General features: G+C 29.7%; 2 protein-coding genes across 2 annotated transcripts; one reads left to right on the top strand and one right to left on the bottom strand.

Annotated features, from left to right (window-relative positions):
- Positions 1–588: 588 nt before the first annotated feature.
- Positions 589–1,188, bottom strand: LOC111902964 (leucine-rich repeat extensin-like protein 3). Its single transcript, XM_023898764.1, has one exon. It carries the CDS (start codon positions 1,186–1,188, stop codon positions 589–591), a length of 600 nt encoding a protein of 199 aa, XP_023754532.1.
- A 2,754-nt stretch (positions 1,189–3,942) lies between these two features.
- Positions 3,943–10,980, top strand: LOC111902869 (uncharacterized). The gene is made up of 21 exons (XM_023898680.3): positions 3,943–4,146; positions 4,871–4,947; positions 5,113–5,190; positions 5,285–5,416; positions 5,761–5,811; positions 5,915–6,058; positions 6,156–6,278; positions 6,562–6,639; positions 6,753–6,839; positions 6,927–7,049; positions 7,165–7,248; positions 7,809–7,907; positions 7,985–8,191; positions 8,653–8,728; positions 8,992–9,095; positions 9,175–9,434; positions 9,562–9,648; positions 9,769–9,999; positions 10,124–10,202; positions 10,313–10,376; positions 10,515–10,980. The coding sequence occupies exons 1-21, from the start codon at positions 4,053–4,055 to the stop codon at positions 10,628–10,630; spliced, it is 2,394 nt and encodes a 797-aa protein (XP_023754448.1). The 5' UTR covers positions 3,943–4,052; the 3' UTR covers positions 10,631–10,980.
- The last annotated feature ends 3,247 nt before the right edge of the window (positions 10,981–14,227 follow it).

The following is a 14,227-nucleotide window of genomic DNA, read 5'->3' on the forward strand; positions in this document are numbered from 1 at the left end:
ATATATATATATATATATATATATATATATATCAATGATTTTGGGTTTCCAAAAATCAACAAAAAAATTATGTTTTTAATTTGTTAGTATAACGTTTTTGAGATGCGATAACATTTTTATTTTTAACATTTAAAATTATGTTATAAATAACTATTTTTAACCCAAAAAACAACTTATTTTAGCCCAATAAAAATATCCCAAAATCAATCAGGTGATAATCTAGGAATTCGGGGTCAAGGCTGAGGAGGCTCGAAAGTTTGGGGGCGAGGGAATAGAGAAATTTCGGGGGTGGGGCGGAGGATGCAATGTTCGTCCCGTTTGCTCCCGTTAATATTGTTAGGTGACATTTGGTTCGCAAAATGTTTTTGATGGAATTGGAATTTGTTAATGAATTGAAATCTGTCAGGAATTGCAATCCAATTCTATATCCCGTTTGGTTGGCAGAAATGAAATTTAAATCCAATTCCATATTATGTATGGTTGGCAAAAATTGGACTGAAATAATATAAAATAACAAGAATTCCTTTTTTCTTTTTTTCTTTTTTTTACTTTGTTTTATAACTTATATGTAAAAGTGTATTATATAAATTATAAAATTAGTAAATGATGGTGATGGTGCCAATGATGTTGATGGTGGAAATAGTGGTGATGATGACAACAAAGGTGATGGTGGGTAGTGGCGGATGTGATGACGGTGGTGGTGGTAGTAATTGTGATGGTGATGGTGGCAGTCATAAGTAGTGGCGGAGGTGGTGGATGGTGTAGTGATAAAGGTGGAAATGGTGGTGGAGGCGATGATGGTGGTGGTGGTAGTGATGTTATGGTCATGGTGATGAGTGGTGGTGGCAGTGATGGTATGGTCATGGTGATGAGTGGTGGTGGAGGTGGAAGGTAGTGTGGTGGTAGAGGTGGTGATGGTGGTGGAGGTGGAGATTGATGGTGATAGTGGTGGTGTTGGGTGGTTCTGACGGTGGTGGGTGGTGGGTGTGTAGCGGGTGGTAACAATGGTGATGTGTGGTGGTCGTGGCGGAGGTGGTGGGTAGCGGTGGTAGTGGTTGACAGTAGTAGAGGGGACGATACTAGTGGGTGGATAGTGGTGGTAACGGAGGTACCGGTGGTGGTGATTGTGGGTGGTGGTGGGTGGTGGTGGAGGAGGTGGCGGTGGTGGCAACAATAGAGAGGTTTCATATGTAGTGTTAAAAGTAAAATGGGTAATATGGTAACACTCAACATTCTCATTTGAAATGAATTTTAATTCCTTAAGTTTTTGGATGAATTTTATTTTCCCTCATTGGAAGGAAAATTTGATTCATTTAGGAATCCAACTCCTTTCGAAAGCCTGAACAAAACAAAGGAGAGTGATGAAATTAGATTCCAATTCCATCTAATTCCAATGGATTCCAACAAACCAAACGACACATTAGTTTCTCCACCGCCTCATATTTTTTTTTAGAGATACATAATTATCAACATCGATATATCTCTCATTTATCCTATTATAATGAAATTATGGGTTGTTGATGTCTATTCATACTTATTAAATACAGAACTGTCGGTCGAAATATTTCTCATTAAATCATTCCATTTTTATAAACTTGTAGTTACACTTTTTTTTTTTTTTTTTTTTTTTTTTTTTTTTTTGTAAATATACTATCTCTAAATATTACTAAAAGAGAAACCTTATGACATCATCTTAAATAATCTGAACCCTTGATTGTATTTCAATCTTATTTTTTCCACCCTTAGATCAAATTGCTGATATCATCTTCCCTGTATGGAATATATTTAATCCAATAAATGTTTTCCAATCGTCAAACAATAACTTACATTCGTTGAAATGGAATGTATTTAATTTCAATAAAAGATTTCCATATTTTTAATCTTCAATTTCCAGTTATGAAGATTTTAATATGGTCAATTTAAAATCATATTACTAACAAAATCATTTCAATCAAGACATTAATATCAACTATTAATATAAATCAGTTTATATTAGTAAACCATTAATATAAAATCTACTTTTATTAGGAAATCATTAATACCGAAAAATCATATTCAAATTATCACATACATAAACGATTCATCATTGAATCTGCGACTCACAATTATTTTCAATCGTTTCTTTTCTTCAAACCTTCTCCTACAACATCATTATTATTGTTTATAGTTTACATCATCATTTTCTGCTTCAAACATCCGCTCTTGTGCATTAGAAGATCAGTACCTTCTTTTTTTTTTTCGATTATTTTTTTGTTCCTATATCAAATATATGTATTCATATATTTCGATTTTCTTTGCCACAAATTACATGAAATCGGTTAACTACTTTTCTGAAACTTTTCAAATAAACAGGAAAAGATATTACGCACCTTTAACAAAACAGAAATTAACTATCTTGGGAACTGACATTAATTACCAAAATGTTATTTTTATATATTAGAGATGATTATGATTTTTTTTTTAATTTTTATTTCATAAGAATCCGGTTAATTTTGGCATGATTTTAAAATATCATTGAAATTATTATCTTTTTGTATATCATATCAACCTACTTTTTTATCTTTATATAGTAACAATAAAATTTGTAAATCTACACATCAAATATACATATTTCAAATTTTGTAATATTATTATACCTTACAAAATACAACAGCTTCCAAAATAATTTTCGCCTATAATTTATCCATAATTTCACCAAATTTAAATTTTTATTTTCTTTATATAAATTTTTTTAATGATCCTGATTTATTTTCTCCAAAAGTATATCAAGTATTTACGTCTTAGATAATGCTGCCCCATTATAATTATTACTTTCCGAAAATATATTCGTTTAATGAGGAATTTGATATAATGAAAGAAGTAAATGTTAATTAAAATGAGATATATATTCCATAATTATTACACGGGTTTATTAAAAAAAAATTAATATCAAGGTGTAAACATTAAACATTTTTAAAGTGAAATTTCAGAATACATACAAACGATGATCTTGTACAATGAAATATAAAATTGAATAGACTGAAAAAAAAACTATTAAGGCAGTCAATTTTGAAAATAACATAGTTATGAAAAATTATAAAGTAAGATAAAAATTATAACATATTAGGAGATTTGTAAAAAGTACAATTAGTAAAAGCATTACAATTATTAGAAAAAAAATAGGACCGTTAAGATTATTAAAAATACAATATATAAACTAAATTATCACAATAGTAATGAAATGTCATTATTTGATATTTCATATAATTGAAAGATATACCAAATTACATTGATGATATACTAAAATTATTCAAAGTTGCACCAAAACTAATACAAAGTTCTTGCGGACACCAAATAAATAAGAACAAATATAAAAACTAGCATTTATATTGATAATCAATTTAAAATAAACCAATCATGAATTAGAAAAATCTCCATTGATGATATATTAAAATTAAATCCATATAATATTTAACATTCTATAACTTATATTACATAACTTTATTTGAATAAATGAAATAGTTGTCAATATTTAATGCAATGGAAAAAAACGGTATATTGGTTGTCAATATATGTTTAAATTATGTAACCTTATGGAATAAACGTCTAATTAAAATTCTTATAATTGTATAACAATATCATAATTATATGAGACATGGAAAGTCCTTCAACTAATAAAACAAAAAATGTTGTCTGCAAAGAGGTCCTTCAATGATTATAGATATATATCGTTTTCAATGTATTTTATACACATTTCAATAATACCAATAACCATATATTTTTTTATAATCATTATGCAATATCTGAAGACGATTATATGTTTTTTTGCGTTTCCCACGTTTAACGCGGGCTATAATCTAGTTATATACTAAAAGAAGAAAACAACTCGAGACCGGTAAGTTCTGCGGGCTAATTGATGTGGGTCTTAGCCCGGCCCATCCTATAAATACTTATACGAACATGCTTTCCGTCTCTAAAATCCCAGTTAGGGTTTATTGCCCCCCTTCACTTATTTCTTAGTTCGAAGTTCGAACAAGACAAACACCCAGACGTGTTCTTCAGCAGGAGCAACAATGGCGGGTGGTTCTCGAGCTCAAGTCAATAAGTCGCATAAGACTCGTTTTGCTTCGAAATCCTCTCGCAATGTTCACAAAACATCCGTCAAAGGTTCGAAGTTTTTTCGCACCTATTTGTGTCTTATTAATTTGCTTTTTTGATACAACACACCTAAATATGGAATTACTGCAAGATGTTAAATAATTAAGTGTTTGTTTGAAACATTACTACCCCCTTGGTTGCAAATATAAACGAGCTACACTATTGATTTCGGAATTTGGAATGTTGTTTCGGTGTGCATAAAAGTAGAGCTATACTTTGAAATTGGTTCATTCATCTTTAGAAAGTTGATTGTGATTTTGAAACTTCAAAATATTATATGAATTTTTCTAACGTTGTAACAAGTTTTACACTAGGAATGGTTGTGGTAGCATCCAAGTCCGGGTAGCTACTGTAATGTACCAAGTTCGATAGGCATATTTCATAATCTAGCTCTTTGAACCTCATCTAGCTCTCTTTTCTGGACCACCTGTTACTAAATTTAATAGCGTTTTGTTAAAAGTTATTGGAAACTAGCAAGTAAGGCTTATAAGGAGCTCACTTTCTCACAATCTTGGCTGTATTGAGATAGAATGCTACATTTGTTTAAAGTTGTAACAACATCCATATCAACATTGCATTTGGAAACTACATTTGACACTAAGAGTATGTGTAGCTTTGTTCGTTGGAGCAAATCTGCAAATGCAATATGATTTTAGAATAAGGATTAAGGAATTGTGTGTATTATTGAAAGATTTATTCACCACATGTTTTTGATTATTTGACTGGATATTAGATAAAAGCAAGATCAACAAGCCTGATCGCAATGCCATGAAGGGAGCTCGGGCTGCTCGATTACAACGTAACAAAATGGTAATTTGATTATCTTACTGGAACTTGCCATATATTAATGTTCCTTTTTGAATTGAATCATAAAGAATGACTTAATAAAGAAAGTCTGGGAAATTACGCTTTACCCATTAATTTCTGACTTTTTACATATTTGCCCCCATTGATCGTTTGGTTTGAATGATGTAGATGAGAGAGCAGAAGAGAGCTGCCCTTTTGAAAGAGAAAAGAACTACAAGTGCAACAACTAGTGCTCCTCGTGTTATTGTGAGTATTTTCCATGTTGAATTTACTTTATCGACCTTGTGCAACTTTATTTATTTTGGCATTGAGTTTTCCCATCTGTTTTTATACATTTCAGGTTTTATTTGGTCTATCTGCTTCTACAAATGTAAGCTCACTAGCAGGAGATCTTTCTGCATTATTGTCAAATGAGAATAATACAACTCAATTTCCAGCAGTTGCATCATCCGAGTACAGGCTAAGAGCAACGGTAGGTCCCACATTAAGTTACCTCCTCATTTAGCCCTATCATGATATTAAGTTTTTAAATTTTGAATGTTTTAACATTTGAATGGATGATAAACAATATAAGATACAAATAAATAAAAGTACTCTGCTATTTCTTGCATTTAGCTTTATCTTGATATTAGGCCTTATAAACCATCTGAATGGATGATAGGACTTATAAAACCCGAAAGTTTTAACATCTGGGTGAATGATGGGCCTTATAAAACTTTGAGGTTCTTTAAGTTATTTGATTGATGAAGGCTACATTGAGCTTTAAAGGTGAAAGTTTAGGTGTATAAGTGTATCTTAATTTTCTTGTTTCTATAGGTTGTAGAAGCACCTCATGGTGATCTTATGGCATGCATGGAAATGGCCAAGGTACTTCAATTTCATTGGTTGAAACATAATCATTTTATTCCTTTTCTTTTTTTGGTTAATTTATATTGATGTCCAAGTAACAAATTGTCAAATTCAATCATAGGTTGCAGATTTGATTGTTTTTGTGGCTTCTGGTAACTGTTCAAGTGAAAAAGATAGTTCCAATTATTACATGGATGAATTCGGCTCTCAATGTCTATCTGTTTTTAGAGTTCTTGGTTTACCAAGTTCTGCTGTTTTCATTAGAGTGAGTATCTATGAAAATTCTTTGTCTCTTAAAGGTAAGTATTTAGTTTTTATTGACAGTGGAATAACTTTTTTTTTTTGTATATCCATCACTGCAGAATTTACCTTCTGATTTAAAAAAAAGAAATGATATTAAGAAGACATGCATTTCTAGCCTTTCTTCTGAATTCCCTGAAGATTGCAAGTTTTACCCTGCAGACACAAAAGATGACTTACACAAGGTATGTCCCCCAAATCCCAATGAACAACTTAGGGGCTGTTTTTTTTTCAAACCATTTGAATGAGCCTAAGTTACTATTTTACCCTTACATATCAAACCACATTTCACAATATTCATCAATTTTAACACGAGAGGAGTTTGGAGCCATGTATAGCTGTCCAGATTAAGTGCTGAAGTTCATAATTCAGAAATAAACAGCTCTCTCTTAATATGCTTTGAGTTAAAGCATGATAAATGTCAGATTTATGTGGCTTAACTCTTAATTTGACATGGCTTGTATGTAGTTCATGATGCTTTTTAAGGAGCAAAGGCTTGTGATACCTCATTGGCGTACCCAACGACCTTACATCATGGCTCAGAAGGTAATCTCTCTTTGCTTTTATAGTCATAATAATGAGCAAATCCTTCACTTTTTTTTATTTGAAACAATATCTATCTTTGTAGTATGGTAGCTTATGTAATAATACCATGGCAGGTTGACATGGTGGCTGATGAGTTTGGAAAAAGTACACTTCTTATTACTGGTTATGTTCGTGCTCGTAATCTCTCAGTGAATCAGCTGGTATTTGTTTTTTTTTCTTATATATATATATATTGTTATTTTGTGGGTTGATATATTTGATTGAGTGGCTAACCTATTTTTCATCAGGTTCATGTATCGGGTGCTGGTGATTTTCAATTGGGCAAGATTGAAGTTCTCAAGGATCCATGTTCATTGAATTTGAAAAAAGAAGGTGATTTTATGGATGCGGATGAGATAAATGACTCACAGGTTCTACTATTTTTTGTATGAATAATGTTAAATGAATATTTGATTAGTTTGTATACTTTTAAATTTTAATATCTGCCAGCTGATTTACTTGATATTGCAATATGAAATGTTACAGGTCATCAAAACTTTAGTCCCAGATCCTATGAAGCAAGAGCCTTTACTTGTTGAAAATATACCTGATCCTCTTGAAGGCGAACAGGTAACTTTTACATAGGACTGTTTGCTTTTCTTATTTATAATAATTCTCCCTTGTTTTTTTTTATAGAGTACTTTATCTAATCTGTTAACTTTACTTTCTTTCTTTTTATATTCACTCTCCTTTGGAGAAAGATTTTTGGTGAAGTTGATATTCGTTAAATGAGCTAAATGCAAGTTTTCCTTTATTTGTCTATTATGTTTTGTAGCATCATATTTTCAATTCTTTCTATTACGACATTGTGCTTTCATTTTTTTTCTCATTAAGGCATTGTGCTTTCAGTATTTTTCTTATTAAGGCATTGTACTTTGAAAAACCTACCCAATTGTAGCAATGTACTTTTAATTATTTTCTTTTGAAGTCATTCTACTTTAGAAAAATTAACCCAATTATAGCTTTCTACCTTCAACTATTTTCTTGTTAGGGCATTATATACTGAAAAATGGTATATTATTATAGCAGTGAAAACAGTTTCTTATTTGGATGACGTTTCTATAATGAGTGAAATTTTCAATTAATTTGTATTTGACATGGTGGAAGTTCATATTTTGTTATTTCTTTAGACATGGCCAACAGAGGCAGAGATGGCTGATGCTGATAGAGTACAGAAGGAAAAGAAGCAGAAAAAGAGGTCTCTTCCTCGGGGTACTTCTGAATACCAGGTAAGCAGTTTTCTCAACATTACAACTGTCTTTTTTTTTATATATAAAAATAAATAATATAATTTTTAATTTTACAGGCAGCTTGGATTGTGGATGATTCTGATGTATCTGGTACAGATAGTGATGATGATTCAGAGAATGGTAATGGCATGGTAGTTGATGAAGGAGGAGAGTATGACATCCCTGGTCAAGGTGGTAGTAGGAAGTTTGACCTTGATGATGACCAAGCTTCACTCAAGCTTAGGGATTCTGATGATGAAACCGAAGCTGATTCCATGATGATGGTATTTTTACATATTATATATATATATATATATATATATATATATATATATATATATGTGTGTGTGTGTGTGTGTGTGTGTGTGTTTCATAGTATCTTTGGTATGTCATGCTAAGAATTGCAACTGGTAGTGTTTGGTATGATGGAATCAGGGAACACATGGAATGAAAAAAAAAGTTGTTTTGTTTTGTTCCATGGTATTAAATAGGAGCATGCATGAAGGAATGTGATCCATTTTGTTATTTTTTTAAACTGCATGAGTTAGCTAAATTTGAGTATCATTTTCTAAATTCATGAGGGAATGTGATCCATTTTGTTATTTTTTAAAATTAGCTTTTTGGCATGTCTATTTTTAAATTTCGTAAATGAAAAATAATTAAATATAAGTGTAAGTTACACAAAAACATATACTTTATTTCACCCTTTACCTAAAAATGATGTGTATTTTATTTATGGTTGCAGGATAATGACAACTTGACAAAGGAGCAGATAGAAGAAGATATTCGAAAAATAAAAGAAGCACATGCTGAAGATGAAGGTATTCACTGATTCCTTGTCAAAGAAAACATCTGCACAAATTATGATGAAGAATTCTTTCCATAAGTGTTGTCCAATAACTGATGTTTATGAATCATTTGAGAAAAAATACATAAGGCGAAATTTGCAAAAAAAAAAAAAAATTAGGACTTATTGAGGAATGTCTCTTAACCCTGACTCTTTCTATTAAGTCAAAAAAGTAAATAAGGGCAAATTTGTAAAAAGTTTAGTTGTTAATCCTATTGGTTGTTCATTTGGTTTCAGAGTTCCCAGATGAAGTTGATGCTCCTGTAGATATTCCTGCAAGGAAACGATTTGCTAAATACAGAGGCCTAAAGTCATTTAGGACTTCCACATGGGACCCTAAAGTAAGTCCCTCTTTTTTATTCCTCATTTATGATTGAACACAATGATTTTCGTTAACAATTTATTCTTTTAATATTTCAGGAATCTTTACCTCAAGAATATGCAAAAATCTTTGCATTTGATAATTTCAATAGAACACAGAAGCATGTTCTTAAAAAAGCTATGGATATGGAACAAGGAAGTGTAGATGAATGTGTAGTTGCAAATTCTTATGTGACACTTCACATCACACAAGTCCCCATCCACATTGCTTCAAAACTTTGCATTTTGGGAAAGACTATGCCAGTTGTCGCATGTGGGCTCTTGCAACACGAATCAAAGATTTCTGTCCTTCACTTCAGGTATCTTTCTAATTAAATGAACACCTTCCTATTTTACCCTTAATAGCAACATTCTTATATTTCCTTACCAAGAATAGTAATATGTTAAGTCTTTTTAAGAGTTTTGAATAATTTTTTGTTTGTGTAGGTTAAAGAAACACGAGACATACAGTGAGCCCATAAAAGCCAAAGAAGAACTAATATTTCATGTTGGATTCAGACAGTTTGTCACAAGGTAGCATCCATGTCCTTTTTTGTAATTTTTTACAACTACCCTTCATATATATATTTATTTAAAACAATTTACATATTTCATATATCATCAGATCTTGACTACTGATTAAAAAATTTGCAGGCCGACTTTTGCAACTGATAGTTTCAATTCAGAGAAACACAAGATGGAAAGATTTCTTCATGCAGGACGCTTTTCTATTGCTTCAGTATATGCTCCAATCACTTTTCCTCCTCTTCCATTAATTGTTATGAAGAGTAGAGGTGATTTTTCCACACCTGTCCTTGCTGCTGTTGGCTCATTAAAAAGTATTGATCCTGATAAAATCATTCTCAAAAAGATCATTTTGACCGGGTAAGAAACACACTTGATATCTCGATGGTTGTCAAATGACTAAACTACCCTTCCTCAATGACGAAATAGTAACATAGTTTGTGTTGAAAGCTTTTGTGTTATTTATTGTGTGTGTATGATGCAGATATCCTCAACGTGTTTCAAAGTCAAAAGCTGCAGTACGATATATGTTCCATAACCCTGAGGATGTCAAATGGTTCAAGGTACATACATACATACATGTTTATTTGCAGTAGCCAATGAGAAAAATAAAAGCAAATAAAAAAAGACGTAAATGCCCTCGGTATTATATTAATTTTATAATTTTATACAGCCCGTGGAAGTTTGGACAAAATTGGGTCGCCGTGGACGCATCAAAGAGCCCGTTGGTACACATGGTATGTTCTTTTTCATATTGCTATAAATAATTTAGTAGTACATGTTCCAAAAAATAACTAAAAATAAATTCTGCAATAGTAAGAAATGAAAGCAGGAGATTATTATATTTTATGATGTTTTTATTTGTAATTTTGTAGGTGCGATGAAATGCATATTAAATGGTGTGCTACAACAAAATGACACGGTGTGCATGAGTTTATTCAAGCGAACATACCCCAAATGGCCCCAGCATTGGTTCCCAATGTCGGCTTGAGTTTGATGTGTGAGTGTCAGAGTCACGTTCATAAAGGTTCCTCCTCCTCTTCCTCTGTAATGCATTACAGAGAGAGGGGAGGGACAAGTGTGAGTGTTCCAACACAACCATGGGAATGAAGCTTTGGTTCAGATTGTTTTCCTGCTAAGTGCTAATCATAGCGGGTGACAAAAAAAAGTTTTGCTTGTCTTGTATATATATACACTTTGTATTCTCTTTATTGTATGCGGTTTCAAAACTAAGATGATAGTGTTTACGGATTATGATTGATTCTTGTAAGTTGGGTGTTTTTCAGGTTCAAAATTGATTGTAATTGAATGCTTATAATTTATTTTCTTTATGTTCTTTTACTTTTAGGATGTTTTTTGTTACATGGACTGGTGTATTACTTTTTCGATCATCATAACTTGTAACTTCAACTACAAATGTGAATATGTGATGAGCCTTGACATACAACGACATATATGGATTCTAAAATCAGACAAGCTATACTAATCCGTAACCAATTTAGATTTATAGATTACCAGTTCTTTGCAATGACAAACTATTACCAAGTGTCATCATCAAATCTAACATAGATTTTGGGACTAACAAGTAGGGGTGTAAGTGAGTCGAGCACTCGTGAGCTATTCATGATTGACTCGTTAAAAGCTTGATCCGAGATCGAATTAAACAAGCTCGAGCCTAAATATTAAACGAGCTTGAGTTGAGCTCTGTGTATGTAAATATAGTGTATAAACAAATATTATCAATTTATTTAATTTATTATCAATGATGACATGAAGACAAAAGACTTTAGAAGATGCTCTATGATGACATGCTTTATCATAAAAAGATGGTCATTGATTATAATCGACAATTTTTTCAAAAGATAAGTGATAACCACTTACAAGCAATTATTTCTATTGATTGGCTATTTGATCATATGATAAATATCACTAGAAGATTTCAAGATTTTGAAGACCTCAAGATTTTTATAAATAGATATTATGTTTTAGTAGAGAGGAGAAAGAAAAATATTTAAAAATATTCATCTCATGTTTAAAAAATCCCCAATAGTTTCTCTTTCTACTTGTTAATGTTCAAAAGTCTTTAGATTTTCAAATAATCATTTCTACAGATGTATGTATTAATCGTAATTCAAGCTTAATTAAAGAAGGTACTATCTAGTATTTATTCAATTCTTTTTATTAAATTTATTTCTCCATGATAATTTCATTTCGAGTTATTCTAACTATTAATTCAACAAGATTTGAATTTTTGTTAAAATAGTGCTCGTTTTTAATAATCAAGCTAACCAAATTCATGCTTGAATTATTTAATTATGTTTAACAAAATCTTGATGAATTGTATCCCTAATAAAAATATTTTATTAACCAAACAACTCTGGTATCTGCCCCCGGACAATGGTAACAACCTCTTCATGGATTTAGAAATTACTAATCTATTGATTTTTTTTTTTTTTTTTTTTTTTTTTTTTTTTAAATTTCGATCATAATGGTTAATTGATATATAAACCACTATTTGTTAGTTAATGCAATATTGATTTTTATTTTTTTATTTTGTTAATTAATAAAAAACTACTTATTTGGAAAATTTTGAACTATAATAAAAATAATATTTTGATATTTTTTATTGGGAAAACTGCAATAAAGTCCCTATATATTTGCCTCATAATCGATTTAGTCCTTATGTATTTTTTTTATTCAATTAAGTCTCAAATACCAGTAATCGTATTCAATTTAACCCTTTGACCCGGTCAACAGGTCATCCAACTTTCAAAAATTACATTTTTGGCCTAGATTTCAAAATTTATTACAAATTTGGTCCAAAATTTACACTTTTGGCCCATATTTTAATTTTTTTTTTACAATTTTGGTCCAAAATTTACCCTTTTTGCCCAAATTTTAGAATTTTATTATGAATTCATCATAACTTTAGTTTTTTTTACAACTTTTTTTCTCAAAAATTTGTTTATAATATGTTTTTTCTTTATAAACTCATATTTATACAAAAAAAAAAGATATTTTCACATAAAAATCTTATTTTTTCTACATAAAAACTTTTTTTAAAAGATTTTTTGTATATAAAATATCTAGTTATAAAAATAGGTTTCGATTATTTGTGTGATATCTCTTAAAAAATCAATTAAGAAACTAAAAGTAACCCTAAATTATAAAAACAGGTTTGGATTATTTGTTCTTTAATCACATTTATATGAAAGTTTAAACTAGTTACATTATATATGAAAGTTTAAAATGTATATAATATAATAATATTATATTTTATTCGTAAGATTTTTTTTAAGAAAAAAGTTAAAATCATAACTTTGATATATCTTTTTATAACTTTTTAATAAATATATTATCTAAATAAAACATATCCATTCATGGCACGTGTCCGATCTAGGTTTTGATTTTTTTATTGCCAATCAACATTTTCTTATTTGGATTATTTATATTCTTGTATTTCCTTTATTATTTAATGTATGTTATACGAAATATCGGTTGCAATTTATTATCGATAAACATGTTTTTAGGGGAGTGAGAAATGACCAAAAATACAATAGCAACATAAATATATAAAATATTATAACTATCAATAACACAATATAATACTTTAACTAAAGTTCTAAAGAATTTACACATTAGTTTGGTTTAAAAAATTACTCAAAGACCTGAAAAATGCTTGAGTTGAGCTTCACAAGGAATTTTTTTAACCAAACTCATGTGTAAATTCTCTAGAACTTTAGTTAAAGTATTCTATTGTGTTATTGATAGTTATAATATTTTATATATTTATGTTGCTATTGTATTTTTGGCCATTTCTCACTCGCCTAAAAACATATTTATCGATAATAAATTGCAACCGATATTCCATATAACAGACATTAAAAAAGAAAGGAAATACAAGATTATAAATAATCCAAGTAAGAAGAGGTTGATTGGCAATAAAAAATCACAACCTAGATCGGACACGTGTCATGAATGGATATGTTTTATTTAGATAATATATTTATTAAAAAGTTATAAAAAATATATCAAAGTTATGATTTTAACTTTTTTCCTAAAAAAATTCTTACGAATAAAATATAATATTATTATATTATATATATTAAACTTTCATATATAATGTAACTAGTTTAAACTTTCATATAAATGTGATTAAAGAACAAATAATCCAAACTTGTTTTTATAATTTAGGGTTACTTTTAATTTCTTAATTGATTTTTTAAGAGATATCACAAAAATAATCCAAACTTATTTTTATAACTAGATATTTTATATACAAAAAACATATTAAAAAAAGTTTTTATATAGAAAAAAATAAGATTTTTATGTGAAAATATGTTTTTTCTTGTATAAATATGAGTTTATAAAGAAAAAACATATTAGAAACAATTTTTTGAGAAAAAAAGTTGTAAAAAAACTAAAGTTAGGATGAATTTATAATAAAATTTGGGCAAAAAGGGTATATTTTGGACCAAATTTGTAAAAAAATTTAAAATTTGGGCCAAAAGTGTAAATTTTGGACCAACTTTATAATAAAATTTGAAATTTGGGCAAAAAATGTAATTTTTGAAAGTTGGATGACCTA

This window comes from Lactuca sativa, chromosome 2 (assembly GCF_002870075.4).
Source record: "Lactuca sativa cultivar Salinas chromosome 2, Lsat_Salinas_v11, whole genome shotgun sequence".
Taxonomy (NCBI): Eukaryota; Viridiplantae; Streptophyta; class Magnoliopsida; order Asterales; family Asteraceae; genus Lactuca; species Lactuca sativa.

What these genes read in the sequence shown, in the direction of transcription:
- LOC111902964 (XM_023898764.1), bottom strand. Translation starts at nt 1,188, where the DNA reads ATGAAACCTCTCTATTGTTGCCACCACCGCCACCTCCTCCACCACCAC.
- LOC111902869 (XM_023898680.3), top strand. Translation starts at nt 4,053, where the DNA reads ATGGCGGGTGGTTCTCGAGCTCAAGTCAATAAGTCGCATAAGACTCGT. An exon ending in CAAAAGATGACTTACACAAG is followed by an intron (nt 6,279 to 6,561) that starts GTATGTCCCCCA and finishes GCTTGTATGTAG; the next exon opens with TTCATGATGCTTTTTAAGGA. An exon ending in ATGAGATAAATGACTCACAG is followed by an intron (nt 7,050 to 7,164) that starts GTTCTACTATTT and finishes GAAATGTTACAG; the next exon opens with GTCATCAAAACTTTAGTCCC.